The sequence below is a fragment of the Psittacula echo genome, assembly GCF_963264785.1.
Source record: "Psittacula echo genome assembly, chromosome: 14".
In the NCBI taxonomy this organism is placed as follows: Eukaryota; Metazoa; Chordata; class Aves; order Psittaciformes; family Psittacidae; genus Psittacula; species Psittacula echo.
Genome location: NC_137750.1, coordinates 3,071,367 through 3,097,874, shown reverse-complemented (window position 1 = coordinate 3,097,874; position 26,508 = coordinate 3,071,367). Strand labels below are relative to the sequence as shown.

General features: G+C 38.5%; 1 protein-coding gene across 1 annotated transcript; it reads right to left on the bottom strand.

Moving 5' to 3' along the window:
* Window positions 1-395: 395 nt before the first annotated feature.
* On the bottom strand, window positions 396-26,382 carry SUZ12 (SUZ12 polycomb repressive complex 2 subunit). Its single transcript, XM_080629516.1, has 16 exons — window positions 25,891-26,382; window positions 22,972-23,018; window positions 22,817-22,881; window positions 18,339-18,407; window positions 16,397-16,446; window positions 13,814-13,899; window positions 12,160-12,391; window positions 11,276-11,378; window positions 10,304-10,409; window positions 8,647-8,824; window positions 6,208-6,299; window positions 5,611-5,754; window positions 4,824-4,981; window positions 4,163-4,361; window positions 3,664-3,743; window positions 396-3,351 (listed from the first exon to the last, which is right to left on the bottom strand). The coding sequence occupies exons 1-16, from the start codon at window positions 26,222-26,224 to the stop codon at window positions 3,006-3,008; spliced, it is 2,289 nt and encodes a 762-aa protein (XP_080485642.1). The 5' UTR covers window positions 26,225-26,382; the 3' UTR covers window positions 396-3,005.
* Between the last annotated feature and the right edge of the window lie 126 nt (window positions 26,383-26,508).

The window sequence follows — 26,508 nt, the reverse complement described above, 5'->3', positions numbered from 1 at the left end:
TTGGCAGCTGCCAGGCAGTGGATCTTTACCCCACCCTCCACTTAACTCAAGGACTACACTGAGGACACATTCAAAGCAACATACACTTAAGGTTAACAAATCCATCTAACAGTTTTGAATGTTGTATTTAATGCACTGAATTAAATATTCAAGTCAAATGTTAGGTTCCAACCCGGGGTTCACAGACCTGTTGTGTGAAGATGATCACCAAACACAAAACATCATTAAAATCTGCCATGACCATAGTAAAGGATGGATTAGAAGAACCTTGCCAATTTCACAGACAAAAGCATACCTGAGAACTGTGGCCTGAAGTCAAGTTCACAGACTGTCATAGCCTGTATTCCAGTATCTGAATTATTTCTTACATGGAAAAAGGTTTTCAGTGGTTGCTGTTCAACAGTCACCATTTGGCAATGCAGTGCAATTCCCAACTCATTTTGTTCTGTTTGTGTCCATCCTGCACCATCCCAAAGAAGCACCATTTTAAACTGATACCAATTTAAACTTAACCCAGGATCTTGTACATTGTTTGAAACATTACCCACTTGCATGTAAAACACACAAGTCTTAACACATCACAAGTGACACGTTTCATTGTCAGTTACATCAATTACAGCTCTCAACAGCTCGCAGGTAGAGCTCAGGTATTCAGCTCTGCCCCCGAGGAAGGAGAATGAAAGGTTTGATAATCTCACTGAAAACCTGGCAATTTATGGAGACACCTTAAACATAACAAAAAGACTGGACAGAACATTAAGATTGTAACATCTGGCATAGGAAGAACCTGTTTCACATTTTAGAAGGCATGCAGAAGAGAAGGTTAATACAAGGTGCTGCTTGTGGCCTCTCTGCATGCACACACAATGACTGGACAACCATCATGGCAGATTTTATATTACTGAACTTTATGTACAAAAGCCTCTTTCAAATAAAACATTTAATGTAAAAACAATGTTTCATTTCAACAACTGAACTGGTTTTGCTTCTTGGTTTGGGGTTTTCTTTTTACATCTCTTGTACCATTCCAATTCTTTTCAACCAGCTTACATGGCATCTTCAAACTCTTATCAAAGGTACATATAGAAAAGGCATCTTTATAAATAGAAAACAAAGGGACTTTTTCAGCTTTTATTATAAATTGACATGACATACAAAGTTTACTGGACAGAAGTAATTTCATTACTATTTTTGGGGGGATCACCAACTTTTTGTGCAAACAATGCTAGCCTTCTTTTAAGCATTAAGAGCATAACTGCTTAAGAAATGACATAAGCAATAATTCTAGAACTACATCTCCCCTAAAATAATCTATTTTTTTTTTTTTACATATGTGCACAGCTTTAGCAAATTAAAGCCAGAGAGAAATGCTCGATGGACGATCCAGAGGCGTACTTGGAGTTTGCTAAAACTCAGAGAGCTGGCAAATTCAAGAAGGTTGTAATGAAAGCTGCAGTTTCCCTCTTTCTTATTTTGTACACAAAAATCAGTGACTACGAACTTAATACTGGATGACAAATCACATCCACACCATTAGTTAAATAGTCTCACAGTTAAACACATCTTAAGGACCATCAAAATCAGTATTTACATTTTATAAATTTATGAAGACACCATTAGAAAGCTTATTTACCCCTTCAACAACCAGGGAACTGCATCTCATGGTGATGGAATGAAATAAAAAATTAAAAATACCTGTATTTACAGCAGCATTGTTCCTTTATAAATAAAGAATATGAAAAATGCAATATTTTAAAGGATAATAAAAAATTGAGGTGATGTCACTCAACCACAGTGCTTGCTGGAATAAACCCTTCGGTGCTGATACTGTACCAGTAGTGAAACCACTTTCCATTGGAAAAAATCTGTAAACGTATGCATAAAATGTGTTAACAGCAGTGCAAAACTGCTCAAATATAGTTTAGTCAGCATCTTAGTATCTGTATTGAATACAATACATCACAGAATACTTACGTAAGAAGTGCAACACATTTTCTGGTCCAATTTTACAGTGCATTTTTCCCTCAAGAGTGGCATCTCGAAAGCCAAAGCTAAACCTTATGGCCTGGACTTGCAGTCTGTGCTCAGGCAAACAGCAGGCATGAACTTCAGAGGAAGTTAATCCACGTAATGCCTACATACTGACTATGGACTCTGGGCTTTAGCATGGCACGCTATGATGTGGAACCCCGGTCAAAAGGGTTTTACACATCAAATCGTTTGTGTAGCTGTGTAAATGTGTAATAAAAATATAAAGGAGCTAATGTTCAAGTTTAAAATGGTACACTGGGCGATCAATACATCAGAATTATCCACGAAAACCAAACTGCTGGTAACCTCAAAAAGCCAAGGTGGGACTTCACTGTGTCTGTAACAGGAAAAGCCAAGATCTCTCCAAACAGGCACAAGACAAAGGAAGTGCTAAAGTTCACCAACTTTGATAGTTTTAGTGTAAGGAAACATTACTTTGTAATTTATGACCAATTGATAAATGATTTCAAATACAAGGATCAAGGTTAAACTTTAAATAGTGAGACCTTGTTTTCACAAAAAGCTAAGTGGAGAATTTCTAAAGAAGTAAAGCAGAACCTGTATCCCAATCCCCCTTCCCCGCTGTTCCACAACTTCATGGTAGGAAAAACAGCCAGATACAGATGCAAAAATCTTAATATAAAAACGGTTTTACATATATTTAAATTATGTAAATTCCATAAAGTTCTTAAGACACTAATTACTAAAATTACAAAAAGATTTTCATATTGCTCTTCATGCTCAAACTCTTAGAATATTGTCATTACATCACCAAAACCGATATACATGTAGTACTTGCATAATTAACTGAATAGAAACCCTGTTAAAACAATATCCTTGTTGAAATCATTTACTTCCATCCAGCAGTGCCTGTTTGGAATCTCTGTATTTCTGTGTGTAGTTCTTTATCAAGCTCGTACACCCTAGAATGTCACTTCAATGCTTGTCCGTTGAATGGCAATTGACTTCTGACTTCAGAGCTTCTGTTTCTTGCTCTGTTTTGTGACACCTGAGATGCCATCCATTTCCGAAATCCTCTCTCTCAGATTATTTTCACTATATCCATTTGTCGTCCCACTTTGTTCCTCAGAAGATTCCTCATCCGCTGGGGAGGCTGATTCTCCTTTCTCCAACTTCTGCTGCATCTCTCGAAGCCTGGCAACAGCTTTGTCTATGGACATGATGCTGATGAGGTTAAAGTCATGCATGCTGACTAGATGGAGCATAAAGTTTCGACACAAGTTCTTCTTAATTATTTTCTGTCCGTAGTTTTCCACAAACAGCATACAGGCATGATTCATTTGATTGTCAGCAATAAACCTGCCAGACCAGAAAGCCAGCATTACGCAAGTAGAGCACTTTCAGACACAAAAAGATGCCCTATGACATGGTTTATCAATATAACTACACTGACCCTCTACTCCAGTCTCAACATCTGCAGTGTTTTTTCTCTCCGCAGGCACAGGACTATGGGGTACAAGAACAATTAAGAACTTCAAACACTAAATTATCCTTTACTGGCCCTTTCCTAACCAACTGAACTGAACTTTAAGTACTTGGTAAACAGCAGTGCAAAATGGTCCACCAATTCTACATAATTCATCTGTATCAAAACTAAGCACAGTAACATACCCGTGCTTCATAACATGAAGATTCCATAGTTTCATCACTTCTTTCTCGCCTTCGTTAACATCAGAAAATTCTTCAATTTGCTGGAGAAAGGACAAAAGACACAAACACACCCATCAGAACTGCACGTCTGCTGACAAGGAGCCAAAGCACACCTAAAATTCAACTTCTGCCACCTATACATCACAGAACGTACACTTACTTACTTCCATAATCTATGCACACCCCACTGCGTGCTCCTGGGACACCAGCATCTCCTCTGAAGGAGAAAACCAGCCAAAACAATGAGAACCTGTTAGGACACGTGACTGAGCTGACTTTGCAACTACAAACATACTTGAAAGTACCAAGAATTTCTATCATCAGTGGCTCAGCATCACAAAATTCTCTTACTCTTAAAGCTCATTTTCATAATACATCCCTGCTTGTTCCCTACAACTGCAGACCAGCTTTTAAAAACCACAATCCATTTAAAGTAATTAGGTATAAATGGAATAATTACAGTAATGGTTTTCTCCCGCAGCCATTCGGGGTCCTTTTCATCCTCACTGTCTACTTCCATCTCTTGTGGACGCAAAGGTAAACACGTGTCACTGTGGAAATACAGCCGGTTGTGCCCGCTGCTGTACGTTCGCTGCTGCTCTACTTCTCCATCTTCAGACTCAAGGAACTCTGACATACTTGCTTTCGTACGCTTTGGCCTGGCAGAAGGTAGAACAAGTGACTGCTTTCAACCATTACCTAAAGTATGAAATTACTAAGAACTGTAATTGGTTAATACCAGTTCTTTTTCTAAGCTTCAGCTTGCAAAACTGTCATGGGAGAGGAAATTGCCAGCAATGAAAGAAACCCCATTAAAACCCCAACACTCTGCTCCAATCCACACTCCATCTCTTGGGGAAGAGAAGTTTTAGGACAAGGCAGTTAAAAAGAGCTGTACCATTCCGGATAGGTACCTCAACTGAAAAGATGTAGAAAAATCACAAGCAAAGTTATCATCCTTCAATTACAGTTTATTTAGTTGTAAAACACTGCACTTAAGAACAGTGATATTTAACACAGTCCATGTGGACCTACAGGTTCAGAAATCCCTGGGTTTCGCAACTCCAGTCCACATGCTGTATTACACAAATACAGATGGACCTTGATTTCCACCTCCCTACCTGCAAACCAGTATGTGTGTGATAGGAGTTCTTTTGACTGGTCCATTGCGACTGAAGGCAAACCCAGGCTGGCGATGGATATCCTGGGGATTTCCTGCATAGGAGCCATCGTAGCACTCATTGATGGAAACATCTATTCTAGCACCTTTTGGGTGATACTGGAACAGATAATTGCAAAGGTACTTAGTGAACAGGAATGAGAATACATCAGGCAGTTTATTCAAGTAGCCTTTTCAATTCTGAATACCTTAAATGTCACCCTATCAATAACCCAACACGGCTCTATTTTCCTTTTGCAACACTCAAATAACTTTAACCTCTAGAAACAAATTATACTAAAGCTTCCTCGCTCTGTACCATTTTATTGTTTTATATAAACCAATTCAGAACAGAACTAATTATAATATTAAGGAAAATATCAGCAGAAAATTGCTAACCCTAGAAATTAGAGCATTTCTGGATTTCCTAACGCTTCAAGACACTTCCAACCAAATGGAGATGACATGGCCTTCTGCATCACATAAAAGTACATCAATGCACAAGCAGCAGCTATAGTCAGAATTCATCCTCCAGTGATTGGCATTTTTATATATATATATATACACATAAATATAATCAAACCCACAATTTCCCTCCCCCCTGTAGCATGCAAACATCCACAGGATGCTGCATTTAACCTGTAGATACAGTCCTACAACTGAATAGGCTTGAAACAGAATCACTGCATATGTCGTATCTGTGACATACTGCGCAGTGTTTCACACTGCTGAAGTACAAGGTTACTTACAACATAATTAAAGATAAATCTGCTGTGGCAAAGCTTGAGATGCTTCAGTAAACTATAGAGCTTCCGACAGTTCAGTGTGCACCATGGGCAGTGCAAGTCATCCCGGGCTTCAGTCTGCTGCCTCGTGTTGTTGTTATAGAGGAACTGATGCAAACAAAGCAATAGGCAGTTATTAGCATCAAATGCATTTCATTGATTCACTTCCCAACCCCCAAACCAAAGCTGGACTTAATTTCAGGAGACCCCTACAGTAACAGTAAGTTCTTGGGAACACTACACCAGCTCAGTGTACTCAAACTCTGGTATCTCAAGAATTTCTCCCCCATAGGGAGACCACCTGTCCCCCTCCAGATGTCTAACAAGAGATGTCCTTTGTATTTCGGAACAGCAGATGTGCCCCCAGGAAGATTAGTTTTCAAAAACACTTCCTGTAAGAAGTAGTATGTGGAATGGTTCTTAATATGTGAATCTGAGACCCCTGAAGGCATCCACTGAAAAGGCAGATGGAAATTTCCACCCAACTCAGAAGAGAAATGAGCATTTTAATCGCATGAAGTGTTTAGATTCTAGTTTCCCCCTAATGCTTATTTTCAATACCTGGTAAAATATTCTCAACTTTTGTCGAGGTTCATTTAAAACATCTCTCTCTTTTCTTGTTTGAAGGTCTGTTGGCAGCGACTCTTTCACAGCTGAAAACACACAGACACATATGTTTCTTTGGTGAAAAGGGAAAATAAAGAAGTTATTCTACCCAAGTATGGAAGTTCTGAGCAGGGCACACTGCTGCTGAAGGAAATGGGTTACTCCAGTGTACTTTGACCTAAGTAGCTCCTATTAGCAACAAGGAAGTCTTGACACTCAGCTTCCTCCACCAACCTAGAGGCAAACCTGCCACATCTGAACACCAGATGTGGCTCAGTTTTGGAGAACCCTTCAGGTAACTTAAACACTCAGGTAACAAGCAGCATTTTTCTTACCCCATTTATGCAAACAGAGAATTCTTTAGGTACAGCTAAAAGCAGTGGCTGGGAAATAAAAACCCCACTGCTTTCCGATGGCTGCATTGCAAATACAGCTCAAGTTCAACGTCAGAAGTTTGCCAAGTAACACAAGAGATAACAGTCTGAAATGCAAGTATCATACAAAATATGTAACTGAAACTTTAACCCTTAACTCTTACCCCTCAAGCACTTCCTGTTTGTAACGGCAGTGCTCAGTTGCCTCTAAGCCTCTTCCATGTATTTTAATCTCAGTAAGATTGTTTGATCCTATACAATTAACAAAAAACTCCACACATCAAAGGAGGTTTAGAAATCTAACCTCAGGAGAAACCAAATAATGACACCTACTTGCTTCTGAGTGGTGAAAAGCTGGCAAAACAACTATTATCTCTACTGACACAAGACATTTTAGAAGATGCACTTATTTCATATGTAATATTTTGGAGAACAAGAGAAATTTCATCCTTTCTCTGTATGAAAAAGAGAGGAGGCCTCACACTTCAGCCTGCACCACATCAGAGCAATTAGAATTCCACAGCTCAGTTACTTTGAGCACTTTGTAATTACAGTAAAGCTTAAGCTGCCACATTTAGGAAGTCTTTGATGTTTTTATTCCACTGCTCTGCCCTGGGAATAAAATGACAACACCAAATTCATACACCCTTGGGAAAGATGCACTGGATCTTCCTCATTTACTATCAGAACCTCTGATAGAAGTTTCCTACTACTTTCACTCACCTTTTTTCTTGGTATTCAGAGACTGAAAGCACAATCATCAAATACTCCACAACACTGCACAATACATTCCTGTATGCTGCAAGGTGGTTCCTGCTGTAACTTTACCATCTGACTAAAATACTTATCTTCTCTGATTCAAGAAAAAATAGGTTTCAGCAGTACAGCCGTGCCACATCCTCAAAGCCTCCGTATCTATTATGTAGATAACTAACACTTTGTAGAGTCAGTCAACATGTTGCCATTTCTTTTGCAAGTCTGAGCACAAAACCTGCCTAACAAATTACAATATAGGTCTCCAAGAAACTAAAACACAAGGAGGCCTGGAACAAGGAAGTAAAGAGAAAACACAGTAACTTTCACAGTGAAAGTTCAAGTACTTCCCTGCTTCTGTTGCCTTTCTTCTATTGGAAATACTTCCATGTTCGTGTGTTGCCATCCATTCATCCTAAGTACCTGCAATCCCTGAGATTAGGTAAAACACCCCAGGGACTAAGCCTGGAGACACAACCACTGCAGTTTAGATCATTACTTCTGTAATAGGGACCTAGAAGTTTCCTTAATCACGCAGTCCCAGTCTATTGACAAGCCTGGGAATACTGACTACTCTGAAGTGAATCGGGTGCCAGTTGGGCCTAGGTACGTTCATAGGTGATCGAACAGCAGGAGCAGCCTGTTGTCCTCTGTACAATACAAGTTTTCCAGCTGTCCCAGGCCTCACCTGCCAACACAACATTCCAAGCTGAAGTTACAAACAACTGGGAACAAGACAAAAGAAAGACAGTGTCCAGGCCAGCCCTCCCACCATTAACTCAGATTAAATATGACAGGAAACTGCTGTCAAAGAAAAGGACACAATGGTCAAAGGTGCCTTTTCTATCTAGTATCAGAAGTATTCAGTAGCAGCTTTTTTAAGCTAAGCTGTGGAATAACAAGGAAGAAACACAGTAACAAATTTGAAATTAAGCAACTGAACTAAACTGAACAGTAATTAAAGTAAGTAGAGCAAAGCAGGCAATCCTGTAAGTCCTACTCACAGATTCCACCCCCGATTTATTTCACACCGGGATTTATGAGTGTTGTCTATAATCACCTCAATGTTGTCATGACTTCAAACATGTCACATTTTAGCTTTTAAACTCACCTTAAAAACGTTCAAAATATGGAATACAAAGCCCATTCATTTTTGCTTTTTCATATTTAAGATTACCTGAAGTAGCTGCATCTCTGCTTCAGGCTTCCTGACTCACTGAAGTGCTAAACAAATCATTATTGAGCAGTAAACCCAAAGTTTGCTTACCTATAGTCTGAGTAGGTTTAACAGAATTGGGCTTGTTTTCTTGAGGGAGGCTTTCAGAATTCCGTGTTGCAAGAGGCTTGGCTATAGGAGCTGTAGACTTATCATTTGTGTCTCCTGTCCAACGAAGAGTAAACTGAAGTGTAGGTCCCTGAGAAAATGTTTCAAATGGAGGCAATCTCTGAGGGGGAAATCAGAAGTAAAACAGCAGAATTAGTGTCTTCCCATGTACAAACACAAGAATACACAGAATGGGGACATGTAATTAATTTTAATCACCTGAAGTCCTTGTGCTCTCAACATAAGCATACAGACTTAGATATACTAAAAAAAACAAGGAAAGAAAAGCTGAAGACGACGACTGTGCAGTTTCCTGCACCATTACCCACCAGCCTGCTGCCCACGGACTTCTCTTTCTACTCACATCTACTCCTAGTTCCAGGGTCCAGTATTGTATAGTAATACACAAACTTTAAAAACTGTACCACTACCACTGTCTGCTGTAGAAATGCCATTATTATATTCTCCTGTGGTTACATTCTTATATTCCACTCAGTTACCAAGTTAATAGTAATGAAGAAATAGAAGAAACCTGAGTGAAGTCCAAACTCCTATTATCAAATACCACACCCTAAATTTATCAATGAGATTACTGAATTACATCTTAAAAGCTCTTTATTATATTTAAGGTCTCATTAGTTTACAAAAATGCTACTGCAAAGATAGAAAGCCAATGGCAATGTGCTTATTAGATCTCGGTGATAAACACATTGGCCACGGCTATTGTCTCTTCTCTTTGGAGTATGAAAAGCCTCTCTTATTCTCCCAACAACTGACAGCAATCATATCCCTGTCTGAACTGAGCAAAGTTAAAGCAATTTAGATATATGCATTTATTATTACATGTGGAGGATCTCTTCCTAGGATCTTCCTAAAAGCCACTTCTGTTTTTTTCAGTTTCAATTTCTTGCACACAGTTTAACAGAATCAGAAGCAGTATTCCAGGTAAAGGCTGACCAGGACACCAGAGCTTTTAACTGTATGTTTTCTATCCACTTTGGCTCATCTCTTTTTTTGTTTTTCGTAATTATACAATCACATTGATACACAACTACTTTGCAACCACATAGAATTTTCATATTCTTCTCAGTCACTACAACCAATACTCCCCCAGGACATGGGAGCATGTGACTGTGTAAGTGCATTAAATCACCTGCATTCACTACATCACAGTGCTGATGCAGTGTGTAAGGTGTGTACAAGATCACATCTATGAAAGCTCTGGTTTCCTCTTTCTTTCCTTAAAATATTCTGCTTCTGTAATTTGTTCCTTTTAATTTGTCCAACTTGAATTTATTACAGTAATAAACACTGAATTTGCCTGATTTTATAAGACAAATTCACAAGTCATTGAAAGAGGCAGCTGCCACACCTACAGAAGCTAACACTGCTTTTATTAATGATCTAGCATAGCCAAAGCCTTTCTAAACTGAGAGCTAAATTAAAACTTATAGCCATACATCCTGAAGAAGTACAATTTCCTGTTCAATTTGATCCTCTTTCAGAGGAGCAACCACTGACTGCATTTTGAATGGTGTTCCACCTTAATTCAGATCATTTTAAGTGAGACAGGTCTTTCTGTCACTAAAACAATCCATACCTTCCCATCAAGTATTGTTTCCCATGTTGCTCTTTTCTTGCTAATGGGACACTCTTCCATTTCCTGCATGGCCACTTCATATTCCCCATCCAGAAGCTGCAAGCGTCTGTCAAGACAAAGCACATATTATGAGTAAAGCCAGCTCAATTTTATTGTTTGCTTATTAAAATGTAGAATATATTTCATAGTATTAAGTTTCCATGAACCTAAAAAGGCAGATTTTCAGGCAAATTCATTTGGCATTTCAGTGCGAACCTACAGGTGAACACCATCCATAATGAAAAAGCTGGCTAATGTCAAACACTTGACAAAAAAGCCTCCATCCAAGTGATTCCAAGAGATGTAGGAAAGCTATTGTTAATACACAATTAATACTGTGATGGGAATCTTCCTGCGAAAACAATAAATCCCAAACAGAAAGACACCCCCCCCCAAATCATCTCATATTTTTTCCTGCTTTAGCAATAACTGTTCTGTTCTAGCAAACCGACATGATTTTAACTACTTGTTTGATTTCACCATAGTAATGGACAACTGATCTCTTCTTTACATGCTAGCAGGATAATATCTGTGACTGCACCAGCAGGAATCTGGGCACAGAGAAAATGATGCCACCAGACAGAATGTAAGCAGTAGCTTATTTCAGAGACTGTTTATTTTACTTTTTAATTATGCTGCGACTGATCTGCAACAGAACCAGGAATTACATCTGTCAAAAAACTGAGGAGAAAATCTGATGCGTAAGTTCATAAAAGGAAATTATTTACAAGTGTCACTAAACAGGTCTAAGCATAAAATGTGCACTACGAAACCTGTAGAGTTTTTATTTAAGACAACAATCCTAAGCTCTTATTGTAAGTACCAGCTAAAAATGCAGCCAAGGACAGCCAACACTGAAAACAAAGCACAGATTTAAGACTAAACAAATCCCTAACTATTAACAGAAACAATATTTATTTTAGATAATATTACCTGTTTTTATCAAATACAGTCATTTGTGCTACAAATGTCTTTTCCCCATCTTCACGATTTGAAGAGTTTCTTTTTCTTCTAGCTGGAAGCTCCTCATTGACATCTGTACACAACAGATATGGTATTCCATTATTATAGAAACACAAAATCAAAAGATCAAACAGCTCTGTGCAACTGTAGAATACAACTGACTGTTGATAATGTCAGATGTGCCATACAACAGAAAAGGACACAGTATTTAATAAACACCTCAATGGCAACAGAAGGAGCACTTAGCTTAACAGTTATCATATTTTTGGTATGTTCATCTATGTTTAGAGTTTATTCTTACTACTCTGTCAGCATAAATAATTTGGTATTTGATCTTCTCCTCTTGTAGCTATAAACAAGTGAGAAAGTTTTCCATTCTACATGCACTCTCCAAGGCTAGAACACATCATGTCTTGATAAGATTAAGAAAACAACAACAAATTTCTAAAAGCTATTTTCTTTATTGGCTAGTCGTTTAGTTTTGATGAGACACCATGCCAGCACCTACAGCTGAGTCAGTAGCCATCAGTGTTGCTGGAGGTTTAATGATAGTCTCAGCAACCACAGGGCTCTCTTACATTACCCACCCTCCCAACAGTGTCACCTCACACCTTCACCATGAAATATTAGTAAAAATTGGTCTTAAATTTACACAAAAATAGAAGCACAGTTTCTAGCTGCCAACTCTATTTTATCCTCCTCTTGAAAAAGACTGAAAACAGGTGAAAGCCAGCTCAATTCCTCATCTTATTACTGGCCCTTCTCAGAGTATGACCTATGTTGCACATCAAGACAACTGAATACATGCTTGCAAGAGAAACCTTTGTAAAAGCATATTTAAAGACTCAAGTTACCAATGTTTTCATTAGTTTCGCCATTTATCAGTCCATTAAACTCTCTTCTTCCTGGGCGAGTTACTCTGAATAACAATGAGTAAGACTTCACCATATGGCTGTTGCTTGGTTCAAATTCATTGCTGGAAACTGCAAGCGATGGGAAGTTGCCTGGTTTTATTTGGCTGAGGTCTGGGTTTAAAGGCACCTGCTTTTTACCTGTAGGAACCTGTCTTATCGGACAACTGACATCCTGCAGGAAAGAAAGCAAGCTAAGGTTTAGGTTTTTAGAATACAAAGGAGAGAAATTAAGTATTAAAATTTACACCATTTCTGGTTTGTACTCATCCTGCCATCTTTTTGAAAACAAGCCTTGTAACAGATGTAAATTAAAAAATCTGGAGTAACAATCCCAGGTTTTAAATGTAAAACCACAGATTTGAATGTGTAAATAAAACTGGCATTTTATAACCACTTCTGGCAGCAGCCATCTTTCTCTAAGTGATTAAATTAACACTAACATGAGGCACTCAGAAAGATTGCAGAACAGCCATTAATACTAATTTAATTCTGTTTGCCTAAAGAAATTAAATGTTTTGGTTATATATATATTTCAAGGGCTTCCTAGCTTCTCCTTCCAATATTACAAAGTGCACTTTGTAATATCTGGGAGATAAAGAACCACTTACCTAGGATTTATTATATTCAGCATCTCTTAAATAGATCATTGCATACTGTGTAGTATTGGAAAAACAAGGCAAGATGGCCTAAGTATGCAACTTGCAGCAAAGCATTTCAAATAACCATCAGCACCTCCTGCTTTTACCATATATATCCATACCCTAGCAAGTAACAAAATTGGCTAGAAGCAGTATTAACTCTTAAAAATATGTTAAAACAGCTTAACATTCTTGGGTGAAATACACAAAGTTCTGACTGCAAATCTTTCTCTTTTTGGTTAAAAATTACAGCATGTGTTACTGAGCCTCCCATATTCCCCTAGCTGTGAAGATAATTTGCCAACTGGTGTGAAACAAACACAGCTAAAACAGCAAGCAAATTCAAAGACGCCTTGAAAATTGTTTATGATTCACAGAAGCTAAAATCTGCAATAAATGAGATGATCAATGTAAAAAACATAGGTACAGAAAAAGCAAGGAAAGAGGCAGGAATTGGCAGATGACTGAAGAATCCAAACCAACTTATTCCTTTTAATTCAAAAGTGAAAAAGGCATAGAAGACAAGAGACAGACTCTTTGATGATTTTGTGATTGCCTGATTTACTTTCGCCTCTGGACATAGCAACAGAATTAACAGTTTAATGGTTTGATACAAAAAATTGAAGTAAAAATAGAGGCGGCTAAAATTCACAATGAGTGAGTCTGACTTCCAAGCAAACTGCATTCAATGAACAAAGCTGAAACCTTTGTTAAAACTTCCAGGTTTTCCTCACAAAGTAGAGCAACATCCATATACATATATATGTATCTGCTTCTTAAGAATCCTTATCCAGTCAATAGAAAACAACTTTAAGAACTAATCTATTCTAGACTAAATCTGAAGAGAAGCATCATTTCACCATTACCTTGTTGCATGGTAATGTTCACTACATGTTCCAGAATGAGGTAATCGTTTTGCTTTAATGTATATTAGTTGTTTGTCAAATCATCTTTACCTTTCGTTTCTTGTGGCACACTTTCACGAGCAGTACTTCCAGGGTTACAGAATTTTGTTCATTCTCTGAATTTTGTGATGGCTTATCTAAACAGAAAAATATTTTCAGTTTTGAAAAAGGTGAACATCTATTTAGCGGTGTAAATCCATCCGCAAATGGTGTAAATCTACTTTTAAACCATAGGTACCATCAGGCACAAAGACCTCTAGCCAAATTTTAAGTTGTAATTCTCCCCAGTCTTAGTGAAGATTCCCACTTGAGAACATATGCTCCCTAACTATTATAATACTAGCAGATTTAAAAGCATAGTTGATCACCAATGTTTAAGGAATAAGCTTGCTACCTTTGGTATTGCCAAAACTGTTTTATAGCAGAGCAAAAGGGTACTGGTAGATTTAAGGCAAGTCAGAATACACTAGTGACACGAGTCACATTAGTTCCCGTATTTTCTTTCCTTTACGGTTTGCAAACCTAGAATTTGGTTTGCATCAAAACTTAAGATCCAGATGCTATCAGACAGGAAAAAAACCCCAAAATAATAATACCCCTTAAATATTATGCAAGGTTAAGTATATGCAGAATAGCTGTTAAAGGACTCTCGAACCTGAAAAAAAAGGTCTTAGAAAATAAGACTTGCCTTCACAGTCTCAGCAGTAGGATCAGCAATACCAATTAAGAATTGTCTCACAAAATAAATTTCATTGTATTGTAAGAGAACATTTAATCATGTGGATTTATGTTTATCTGAAAATGTGCCCTCATATGGAAGAAATACAAAGATAAAATCCAATTACACATATGGTTAAAGAACAGTTTCTAAAAGAAATTCTGAAACACAATGATTAGCCCAAACTGAATGAGTCAATAAGAAATTATTTTTGCTGTTTTGGAATCTTACAATTGTCAGTGTGGGCTTAATTTAAAAAGCACAATGGCATCACCTTAGTCCATCTCACATGGAGGGAGGGGCAACCAAAACCACACTTCAGTTTCAAGAGTTTCTAGCATAATTTTTATCCAGACAAATAAACATACTAATTGCACTAGCTTAATTTAAATATTTTCTGTATTTTATATTCACTACAGAATACATTGCTTATGTTAGTGATATACTTTGCTATGGTACAAATGAGCATCAGCCTCTATTTGTAGTATTCTCTTGAAGTGAAAGGTACAGAGTCACGCAATTTGGACACTCAAAAACACACAGAAAGCATTAAATACATTAACACCTTGAAAAATCTACTACAGCCCATGTCTGTGTCATATCACAACGTAGTAGAAAAGCAGTAAGAATCCCAGACTGGTTTGGGCTGGAAGGGACCTTAAAGCACATTCAGTTCCAAACCCCTGCCATGGGCAGGGACACCTTCCACTAGAGCAGGTTGCTCAAAGAAAAAGGACTGTTGGCAAAATTGATGGAACAACCATGCTATCCACTGGGTATTTTAAAACACAACAGCTTACCCTTCCCTCCCCCTTTATTCTATACTTCCCTATTCTTAGCATTAGCTGCCCCAAAAATCTTTTCTGGTTTACCAGCTTAAATACTGAGGGCAACATATAACATGAAGCTCTTGAGAGCAGAGACAAGATGAATACTATCCATTCAGACCAGCAATATCCTGAAGATCCAGAAGCAGAAGGTTCCTAATCTACAGATTTTAACATCTTTCTCAGACTAATATTACAGTTTAATACAGAAATGATTCTGAAATCTAGACACTTGCAACTCTAAGTTTCAAATACCTTACTGAATAGATCTGGTTAAGCAGATCTGCTACTTTGAGGGTAGCAGCATCCAGAAAAACGTACAGAACCTGTTACATGAATTGTATTAGCTTGCACATCCAAAGACTAATTTGCCATTAAGAATATTTTTTAACTGAAAAATTAGCAACATTACTTCATTTTAAGAATAATCTATTTTTTCTTAGGGATGCGAGTTTACAGCACAAAACATGTTACTGCTGCTTCTGTTAAAGCAACAGAAGCCATCATTCTCTTCTGTGAAGTCCAACATTCCAGTTTTGAGAGGTAAAGCCTTATGTACAGAAAAGATACAACTAAATGACTGCAAGTAACAACCACACCACTTCCATTGCTTTTATAACCACTGACATGGCCTTTGCCTCATTTCTAGTCTCTACTTAATAAAATTTATTCTCGCACTTCTATTTTAAATTAAAACCACTGAATTTTCTAACTACTTCAAGCCTGGGGTTTGGGGTTTTTTAAAGGTATTCCAAACACCCCAAAGACACACTCCCATGGAATCACTTTCTTCAGGAATTCCTCAAGGCCTATTTCAGTTTGAATGGATGATGACTTCAAGTATTTCTCCATCACTGTTTCAATTAAAACCCCCAAAGTTCATCTGCTTAACATCATAATTACTCTTCAGCATATTTCAGGTGCTACTGAAAGTATTATAACTAATGGGACAGCCTGAGCTTAACTAACTTAAAATCTGTGTCCAAACAGCCAATATTAAAAATATTCAACTATTCCCCTCACAGATCTACACTAATTTCAAAGGTGCTATACAAATTAACAGTACAATGAAGGAATTAGCAAACATACCATTTTTATGGAAGAACCCAGTAAACGTAAGTTGCAAATGAGCAGATAAGCTAAACAGAAAAACAAGAAAGGAAACGTTAGAACAAATAACTATTTTTTTCTCACAGCAGCTGCTCCATTCACTGATGTTCAGGACAGATCTAGAGAAGAGGCAGAATTATAATGATGTGGTCCTTCTTTCTAACTTGCAAATTGACTGGATACAGCAACTGCAATTGATGCAAAGTTGTAGACCAGTTTTCTCTTAAAGACACTGATTGTCTCTGTGTACTCTGTGACTTGATCCATAACTAAAATCAGAGGTTTAAACACCACAGTAGCAGCGCATTGTCAACACGAGCTCTTGCCTTCACAGGCAGACAAAACACATTTCCCAGACATTCTTCAGCAACAGAGAATAATTTTGGTGTAAACTTTCTAGAACTTCACCCTGAACCATGCACTTGATAATGAACTTTTTTCAACAAGTACTTTCAGTTTGGTGAGGAGAATCTTTACAACGGGGAAGCTATTGCCTTAGAAAGAAAGATTATCAGTCACATCAAGTCCACATCATCCATGACATACACAATCAAAATATTAACCGTATCTGGTTTGCTTTGCAGCACTGCAGCTCAGAGCCTGGAGTATTCTCAAGAGTATTCTGCTGACAGCAGACGCATTTCATTTCAAATTGTTAAATTCAGAATACATCACAGCTTAAAGCAAGTATTCATACACCTAGAGTACAATGGGTTTCAAAACCACTTAAGTGTTTCTGAAGTACACAGTATTAAACAAGGTATCGTCTGTTATGCTATAACTCCAGATACAACTTTGATCACCTTCACTGACTTCTCAGAAAGATAAAACCTGAGATTCAACACCTATTTTTAAACACAAACATTTCCAAGAGCAAGGACAGGATTAGTGAAAGCGCCAATAGCTTCAGGACTCAAAAGATTGCGTCTACAGCAACTTGCATCATTCATCCAGATTATTTTTCCAGACCAATTCTAGACTAAAGCAGAATTTTAATAGTTTTAAAAGCAGAAAAACAACACACAAATCAATACTCTGTTTTATTTCAACACAATCCTTATCCTTAAAGATATTTACCTAGCAAGTACCCACGATATATACAACAAAAGATAATTAAGAAAAATAAATGTACAGCTTCTTAGAACACAAAATTTATGTTTGCTTGACACTAAACTGTCAGGCATGGCTGTCTCTGAAGTAGTCTATTTGCAAACACTATGCAAAAAGAACAGCTGCTTAAAACCCAAGCAAACACCACAAAAAAAAAACATTTCAACAGGTCTTCACACATTGCAGCAACTTCGGTTAGTTTTTAAAACATCCAGAATGCTTTACATTTCACCATCTACTCAGTACATTAAAGCGTTTTCGCAAATTTTCTACAGTTTTTGTACCAAAACAGAACACAAAGCCAACCTGCAGGACCAAAATAGATCCCTGACTGAACAGCAGACTAGCTTATCCTGAAAGTCTGAGAACTGATGGGTTAATTTCCATCATATACACTGTCACAACGAGCTTCGGGCTTTAACTCATACAGAAAAGATGCACTTTAAAAAAACCTGTTATGGTTATCATCTATCACACTCATCACAAACGTTTTGTATAGTACATCACTTCTCAGTGAACATGCTTTTCATACCCTTTTATTTCAGCACTAGGAAAAGCTACTCATGGCAAATACCTATTTGAGGCTTCTATACACATTTTAAGCATGACAAATACTGAAAGCTTTTCTTGATGTTGTTTTTCTTGAAGTTTTTAAGTGACCAGTGCACAAACACCCATTTTAAGATTTCGGAAGCAACATTTCAAACAGTAAGTACCTTGCTTCCAATAATTACTCTTATCACTTTATCAAAGACTTTTGATTTAGCACATGCTCATTTGTACATACACAAATACGTATGCAGGACAGTACCTGTGAGATTCTTGTTCTCCCTTCATTTTCTCTACTTTTGATAACATGTCATCTACTTTGAATGTTTTCCTGTGAAGAAAAAGCAGAAAGAATAGTTTCACCCAGCCACTACTCCCATCATATATAACAGGAAAATTCATTTGACTTGGCTTTTAATCTAAAAGTGTCTATACAATGTTAGCTTTCTGTTCAGAAAGTACCCTTTTTATACACAGTAGCACACCCATCTTGTAGGGACACAACTGCAATACAGCTTCTCAAGCAGCATCAAAAGAATACGAAGAATTAAAACCATGACCATGTCTAACCACATTTCACCTTTGGTCAAAGAAAGTCTTCCTGCTGTAGTGACACACCTACTAGGAATTTACGTGTCAGCTCTTCAGTAATTACTATTTTAAACTTGATAATAATGAAAAACGCTTAAATCCTCATCTGACCAAACCACCTAATTATAAGATAAAGCCTTTCTCCACAAAGTTATATTAAATACACATGATACAAAAAACCAACAAATTCTGAAGCTACTTCTAGAGCACACTCACAGGAAACAATGTCACAGAGAAAAATCACTTCAAATTATTTCTCTCCGTAATTCTGACGCCAGTCTGTTCATGCTCATATGTTCAGCCTGTTCTACCATACATACAATTTATTGTTCATTGCTAAATAAAGTTCACTCATGAACAGAAGTTGTTCAGTGGTTTCACAACAGCCTTTTTACTTTAAAGGCAAATAAATACTTCGACCTAGATGGCAAAAAAATTGCACTAGAGTGACAATGGCAGACTGTGAGGGCATCCTTCCTTTATATTTATGCTTTAGAAAAATGAAGAAAGAACATAAACTGTTGCCAAATACTGGATTTCTTGTGAAGGGAACAACGATGACACACTCTGGGGATATGGGAAGCATCATCTACAGAAATATCCTGACTGAAGAAACACTGATGTCATACACTGTCCACATTCAGCATGAAATGCATCTGAATGACTAAGTTACCAATCACATGGTGACTAATAGTAGCACTGGACAAGAAACACAAGTACAGGGCTACAGCCAGATAACAAGGACAAAAATCATTATGATTTGTGTAGTAAACACTGATTCAGAGGTTTACTCAGCCTAAGGTTCACAGAGATGACAGATTCAAGAACTGACTCACCTACACTAACACGTGGGATTATTAAAACGCACATTGCAAGGCTCAGCTTTGAAGCAAGAGATGTTAAAACAGGAATTTCTGGAAAGTTTCAGATTCTAAGGTAAAAGTCTCTGCATTCACTTTGTCCAAGCTCATCAAAACCAGCCACTGTTCTGCAGAACAGTAAGTAGCCTTCTTCAGACTATAGAGAATTGCTTAAAAGAGCTCTACAGCAAACTTATGTCATGACTGGAATATGAGCCAGAAACCAGCTAAGAGACAAACATGTTTCAGGAATGGAGGAAAGTTTAACAATCTTTCATAAGACATACTAGTATCTGACACAGCCTGCATTTAATATTTGTAAGCACTATTGATTCAAAAAGAACGGCACCACCTTTCCTAATTTCAAACTCAGGTTAGTCAACAGAAGAAGAGAGTCCTCCTAAAACAAGATCTCTCAGAAAAAATAAAAATAGCAACAAAAAACCACACTAAATCCAAATTGTTGCCTTTAACGTTAATTTTAAGAAAACTTTAAAATTACAGAAATTCCTCTAAACTAAACTATTATTTTTATGTTCCCAGGTATATCAGATAAAACAAAGTTTTTGTAATAACCATCCCTAACACCCAGGGTTTTCAGCTTTTACTTGTGCTACAAGTACGTGCATCTTGCACATTCCTTTCTCCACCCACTCTTATTCCAGTCAAGCACAGTAATAATTAGCAAAGTATTAAAAGTCACATCCCAGCGTACCATTACCCTGCCAATAAATAAATAAATTATTCATTGCATGGAAATAACTTTTTATTAAGAGTTAGGAACTTATTTCCAGTCCCATCATTTGGCCTAACAATACAGTAACATCTGAACACAGACCTATAGGCTGAAAGCCCATTTCAGTTCTCCATCAAGTATCACTTGACCAAAGCATATCACATCTCCAATGATAAGCAGCAACTTCCAATACTTTTTTAGCCCAAGTTGACACATGCATATTAACTTACTGCCTACCAATGCTTCTCTAAGCATTCTGGTCTTTAGAAACACTTTCTCAGTATTAAACATACAGACCAACATCAATGGATAATTTCTTGGTAAAAATGCAGTTTCACTTCCCTACCCCCACATGATAAAATTTGTCTGACATTTTTCTCAGACTACTGTAGAGATAAGAGATAAAAGATGTGGAGCTATAATTACTCTTGTGATAGGTAAGTTCTATAAAGCTTGGAGGTAAATTTTTTATACTTTACATACGTATGATGCTGGTTACAGAAATGACAATTAAAACAATGATCAGCACTTAAAAATGGCGAAATTAACAAGTTCCAGAGAGAATAAATAAAGGTACATGTATAGTCATGGCCCGCATAAGCAGGCTAACAACGATGCAGTTCCAAAAGATACTTCTTTGCAACGAGAACTCTACTAATACACTTTTACTATATTGAAGCCAGGTAAGTATTTTTTTTTCCTAGTAAAAGCTTATAGAAGGTCCTTCTACTCTAGTTTGTGTATTCAGAGTCCCCTTTTCCACCAGAGTAACACCATCACATACCTTAATTATTTCTATTGAATAAAGAATGACAGTTAAGGTCTTGTACATATCTGAAAGTGTTTACCAGCACAGATCAGCAAACAACTACCCTGCTAACCTCCTCTGCAAGTTCAGTTGAGACTGTTTTGCCACTACATCTAAATAGTCTAAACTAACTTTAAACTCCAACTGTTGTGATTTTAACTAGGCTGAAAGAGAAGGATCACAGTACTGAGAGAGTATGGAAATGTGGGAGAGGGGAACAATATACTTCACAATTATTTTCTGGGGTTTTTAATCCCTCCAATTATGCTACCTCATTTCTGATGCATTAATTTGTTCTTATAAAGGAAACATACTGAAGTGTTTTACTTAAATCTTCCTAGACCTAATTACCAGAATTATTTCAATATTGTCAGAACTAGTGACTGAAATGGCTATTAACATCTGTTATTAGAACACTACCTACCTAGAATCCCAGTTCTAAAACAAAGCGTTAAAGGAACTAGAGAAAAATCAGTATTTTTCAAAGAGAAACTACTCGTGCAGCTGAACCTGAACTGGAATTTGGAACAGCGGACAACACAATGTACATGCGAAAGTACTGTTCCTTGTTTCCCAGCAACTAGAGCAGATATCCAAAGAAACAGATTCAGGTAGAACATACGCATTTCAATCAACTAGAAGTTAATATAAGCTATAAGCAAAAACTTCCTGTTGCACAACTCTAGTTAAGGCAAAACCAAAACAAAACCCAAACCAACCTGAACATTAGTCTTTAAAATTTAGCTCTGAGTTATTTTAAAATAAGCAAAACACTCACTTTGGTAACTCTTGAAAGAAAAAGTAAGCAGCAAGCTCAAGTTTAAAAAAGATAAAGCTTATCATTATCTGTCCTAAGTACACGAAGATGTATATTCTGGATTCAGCTTGAAGGAAAAGTGATATTGGCACTAATAGCTAATGGCAAGAACATTAAATAACATCCAAGAATGCCAAATAAAAGCTACACTGAAATAAGAAAAATGCAAATTCTATCGCTCAACATATCATTCCAAGACTATCTTCCTTAGATACAAAGTTTAAATTAGAATTGTCTGCGTAATCAGATTTTATTACTATTCCTTAAGCATTCATGATTAAGTATTTCAGTCCCACAGCAACTGTTCCCAGGCATTAAGAACTTTAGTGTTAAAACATTATTTTTAAGTAAGTGCTCAGGCTACAAAAAAGTCCAAACTAACAAACGATTTTCAGTGAAGAGGAAGTAACTGAAAGGACTTTGCAATTCTGCTAATAAATAGCACACACTGCACTTTTCACTCTTCAGTATTTATGTATTTTAATACCAAAACCAATAGTTCTGTTTGTTTTTTTTAAATAAACACTTAGGTTACAGTTTAAAACAAAATGTTTCATGTGATTGTGATCAAGCACCATTCATTACAAAAGCTCAGATGTTACATGGGTTGGTTTGTTTTTTAAGAAGTTCTCAATGAAAACAAAAAACAAACAGGACAATTACTAAGGATTCTGTAGGTATTTCTCCACATTTGAGTACTCCCAGCACCAACACGAGTCACAAGCATAAAGTCACACACACCCTTCACATTGCAGAAAAGTTCTTAGGTCTCACAATCAATTGTGAAGTGAGATATATATTTAAGTTCTTCAAAAAGAAAAGGTCATGTCTGATACACCACATGAAACGAGGATGTCGTCCTCCACTATTTTTGGACTCTTTTTTACTGAATTGACATTTCAGGATTACTTTTCAGAAACAATGTTACCTTTTGATATTTGTTCGGGAGTTTCTGTGGGACATGTAAGTGAGGGTCCTGTGCAAAAATATTGGCTGTAGGGGGAAAACAAAGAAAAAGGTTATGCTTTAATTAAGATTTCCTACAAGTCCAAAGTAAAGGAGTGATAAAGACCAATTACTCACTGCTATTAGATTCCGTGTACGTAGAAATCTGTATATCTGTGTTGGTTCTAAGAAAAAGAAATACGTGTTATCCAACATACCTTCTACCTCCAGAAAGAGCCTTACATTGATACAGAAATATCTTCTTTAGCATGTTTTTGCTCTTTAAAATAATTATCATATAAGTCACCTTCTAAATGAAGGACCACAATGTCCAAGTAACTCCAAGTTAACAAGCTAAAGGTTACTCTACCTGCTGTACAACACAAAGCAAGTTCTTGTTTAAGCTACCATAAATCAGTAGTCACAACTCAACTATGACTGCTCTTGCTTTCCACAAAGTATGTTTCTTACAGGCTTTACATCATAAAAGCACAGAAAAAAACTCAATCTATTACAACCTATTGCCAAATAGGTAAATTTTCTTCACAAAGTTAAGGAACATGTGTGATACAATACCAAAGTAGTACACTGGATTTACATAGTCAGACAATTTGGTATCTGATTGTTTTATCCTTCTGGAAAGTACCAAGGTCACTTGCACAAGGTACCAAAACAAGAACAGAGACTGTCAGTTGACTATGACACATTACAGATCATTCTACAAGATGAAATTAATTTCCAAAACCCTTTTACATTCATAGGAACAGAAAAACGTTGATTCTGGTATAGCAACCACTGCTTCAAAGAGCAAACAGAGGAAAGACAATACAGCTGTGTGCAGTACAGACACGAAAGTGCAGCATCATTTGAAATAGGTGAAATAACCAAAGTTCAAAAGACTTGCCTACAGAAAAGAGAAGCTTCAGTTTAGTTTCAACCAATTCAGTTAAATCAGGACAAAAAAAGGTTTTTGTCTGGATCAGGTTATATCTAACGAGAATTCCAATCTAAACTGAAATACACCCTTTTTACACTGAAATAAAGCCTATTTCATTAGGTAATATCAGCAAGAAATTAGGAAATGTCTTGATAAAACACATTAAATGATGAGAAACAGAGAATGAAGAACACCTTGATTCCTGTGCTACGGCTGTTAACACTGCCTCCATTTCCCATATAAAGAAAACCAAACAACTATTTTTTAAGAAATAGAACACTTTTATTTTCAGATGACTGCAAAACATTTATTTCAAATAGCTGGAAACCTTATTTTAGTTTATGGAATTCGGAGATTAAAAGTGAAGGAACACAGAATTTTATATCTTTTATCACTTTTTAAATATACTATTCAGCCTTATGAACACTTACGAATGTTAAGACCCTGAATAATCTATTACTAGAGAGACATATTATTAGAGAACGAAATCTTAGAATTCTCCGTATTTCCTTTCAGAAGCCTGATGAAAACCAGTAAAATTCTGCTTAATGCAAATGATGGTAATGAAATCTGTGTTTTTCGCATCAAGATGAAAGATGGAAAAGAAAAATTAAGCAAGGTGCACTTTGCTAGAAAGTGAAAATGTAAAGTAGTCACAACTTTTAAAGCAGTATCTCGGGGGGTTTTAGTCTCCAAAAAAGCATGACACGATTAAAATTTAGACAGGTATGAAAACATCAAATTACACTCACAAGAATGTAATTTAACTTAAAGACAGCACACCGCTGCTTCAAATTTAGCTTTCCCAAGTAGAAAAGCTCTGAAACACACATTTCATCCTGCAAGCAAACATGTTTCTCAAGTGCTTATTATTCAGCAAAAACTTAAAACGAATCCTTATCTTTTTCTAGCATATGACCTTGAAAAGGGACAAAAACACGAAGGAAGAATGTGATTCGATACTACATTTGTTAGGATTTTTTAATCCACTATGTACTTATTGCAGTTTTCCCATATAATTCACACTGTGGAGTTAACACACCACGATACATTTACACTGGTAACTTACTCCTGATCGCTACCTGCACAGATCTGACAGACTGAGGCATGGGCAAGGGAATTTTTTCCCCTGCATCTTGGACGCGGACACTGAACAAACCTCTTAGAACTCATTTGCCACTTGACCTATTTGCAGTACAGTATTTACTGAACACAGAGCTTTGTTAACAGGGCTAAGATTCAAAGGACTCCACGTTAGTAAGGATTTGAGACACCACCGAAAACTCCAATGCTTTCTGAAACACTGTCACTGTCTATAGCAAGCGAGCATAAGCAGTGACAGCACCAATCCTAAAACAGGATCATGTATTTAATATGGCATTAAAAATGTCCTTCAAATCCTAGCAATTACACAGAAATCTTTCAGTACAACGTAAGTTGATTGCTACACTGTGCTTTCAAAGCAGATTTCCATAAACAACTTTCTGGTGCATCCAAGAGGATTCTCCTCTTATCTGGCACTGCCACAGGGTGATGAGTGGGTCGCAAAGGTCAATTTCCAATATGAAATCTCAACTAAGAGACAATTATGGCCAGACAAAGAAAAACCAAGTACAGTGAAGTCTTAATCACATCCTGCCCCTGAAAGGGGTTCCAATGGCAGTCGCCAAAGGGGGAGAAGAGTCTCCTCGTTCTCAACACCCCCATGCCTCCAAGGGCTGTTAGAGGAGGGAAGGGAACCAGCCACCCCGAAAGCCTGATGGGAGCTGCTACTGAGCAACCAAGTTCATCGGCTGGGCGCAGACACAACCCGCCCTCCGCTCGGCGGGCCCCGGCCCGGGGCGCCTCTCGCCGCCCTGCCCCACACCGGCCCCCAGAACCTCGCGCTTCCGCCCGAGCCCCGGCGGGCCCCCGCCTCCCCGGCCGAGCCCCTTCCTCCCCCAGCCCCACTCCCCTTCGCCCTCCTCCCCGGTCCCAGCTCCCTCCCTCCCCCGACCATGTTTACCCCCGGAAGCCCCTACTCTCCACAGCCCTCCCCTCCTCCTCCCGCCCTTTCTGCGGCGGCCCCAGCCGGTCCCGCCGGCTCGGGCCCCTACTTCCTCCCCCGGCCCGGTACTCACTCTCGAAGGCCTGAAGAAAGAGCTCGTGGTCGGCCTGGATCTGCTCCATCTTCGGCTTCTTGACGGGGGGCAGCGCCGCCGCCGCTGCCGCCGCCGCCGAGGAGGCCGAGGAACCGCCCGAGTAGCCGCTTCCTCCGCCGCCACCGCCGCCGCCTGCGGCACCACCGGATTTGCCGCCGGGAGCCGCCGCCGCCGCCGCGGCGGAGCTCCCGAACCCCCCGCCGCCGCCGCCGCCGCCTCCGCCGCCGCCGCCACCACCTCCTCCTCCTCCGGCGGCGCCGCCAGCGGAGCCCGAGCTGGGCCCCGCACCTCCACCGTGCTTCTGAGGAGCCATGGGCCTGGCCCCCGAGAGGGCCCCGGCAGGACGGAGACGAAGCGGGGAGGGAGGGGGCGGCTGGGGCGGGTGGGGTGAGGCGGGGGGAGGGGAAGAGCCGAGCTCCAACTCCTCCAAGTCTCCTCCGCTCCGCTCTCCTCAGCGCTACGACCAGCCGAACCCGACGACCACGACGTGCCCGCCTCCCCTACTCTCCCATTGGCTCCGAAGATGGCGCCGCACGGCCCCATTGGCCAGCGGGGGTCCCGCCCCCGCGTGACGCACGGATGGTTCTGGAAGAGTTT

Coding starts and splice junctions, on each gene's coding strand:
- SUZ12 (XM_080629516.1), bottom strand. CDS start 26,224: ATGGCTCCTCAGAAGCACGGTGGAGGTGCGGGGCCCAGCTCGGGCTCC. Junction 12,392..13,813: donor TGTGCCACAAGAAACGAAAG/GTAAAGATGATT, acceptor TCTTTCCTGCAG/GATGTCAGTTGTCCGATAAG. Junction 3,744..4,162: donor TGCGGGAGAAAACCATTACT/GTAATTATTCCA, acceptor TCCTTTCTCCAG/CAAATTGAAGAATTTTCTGA.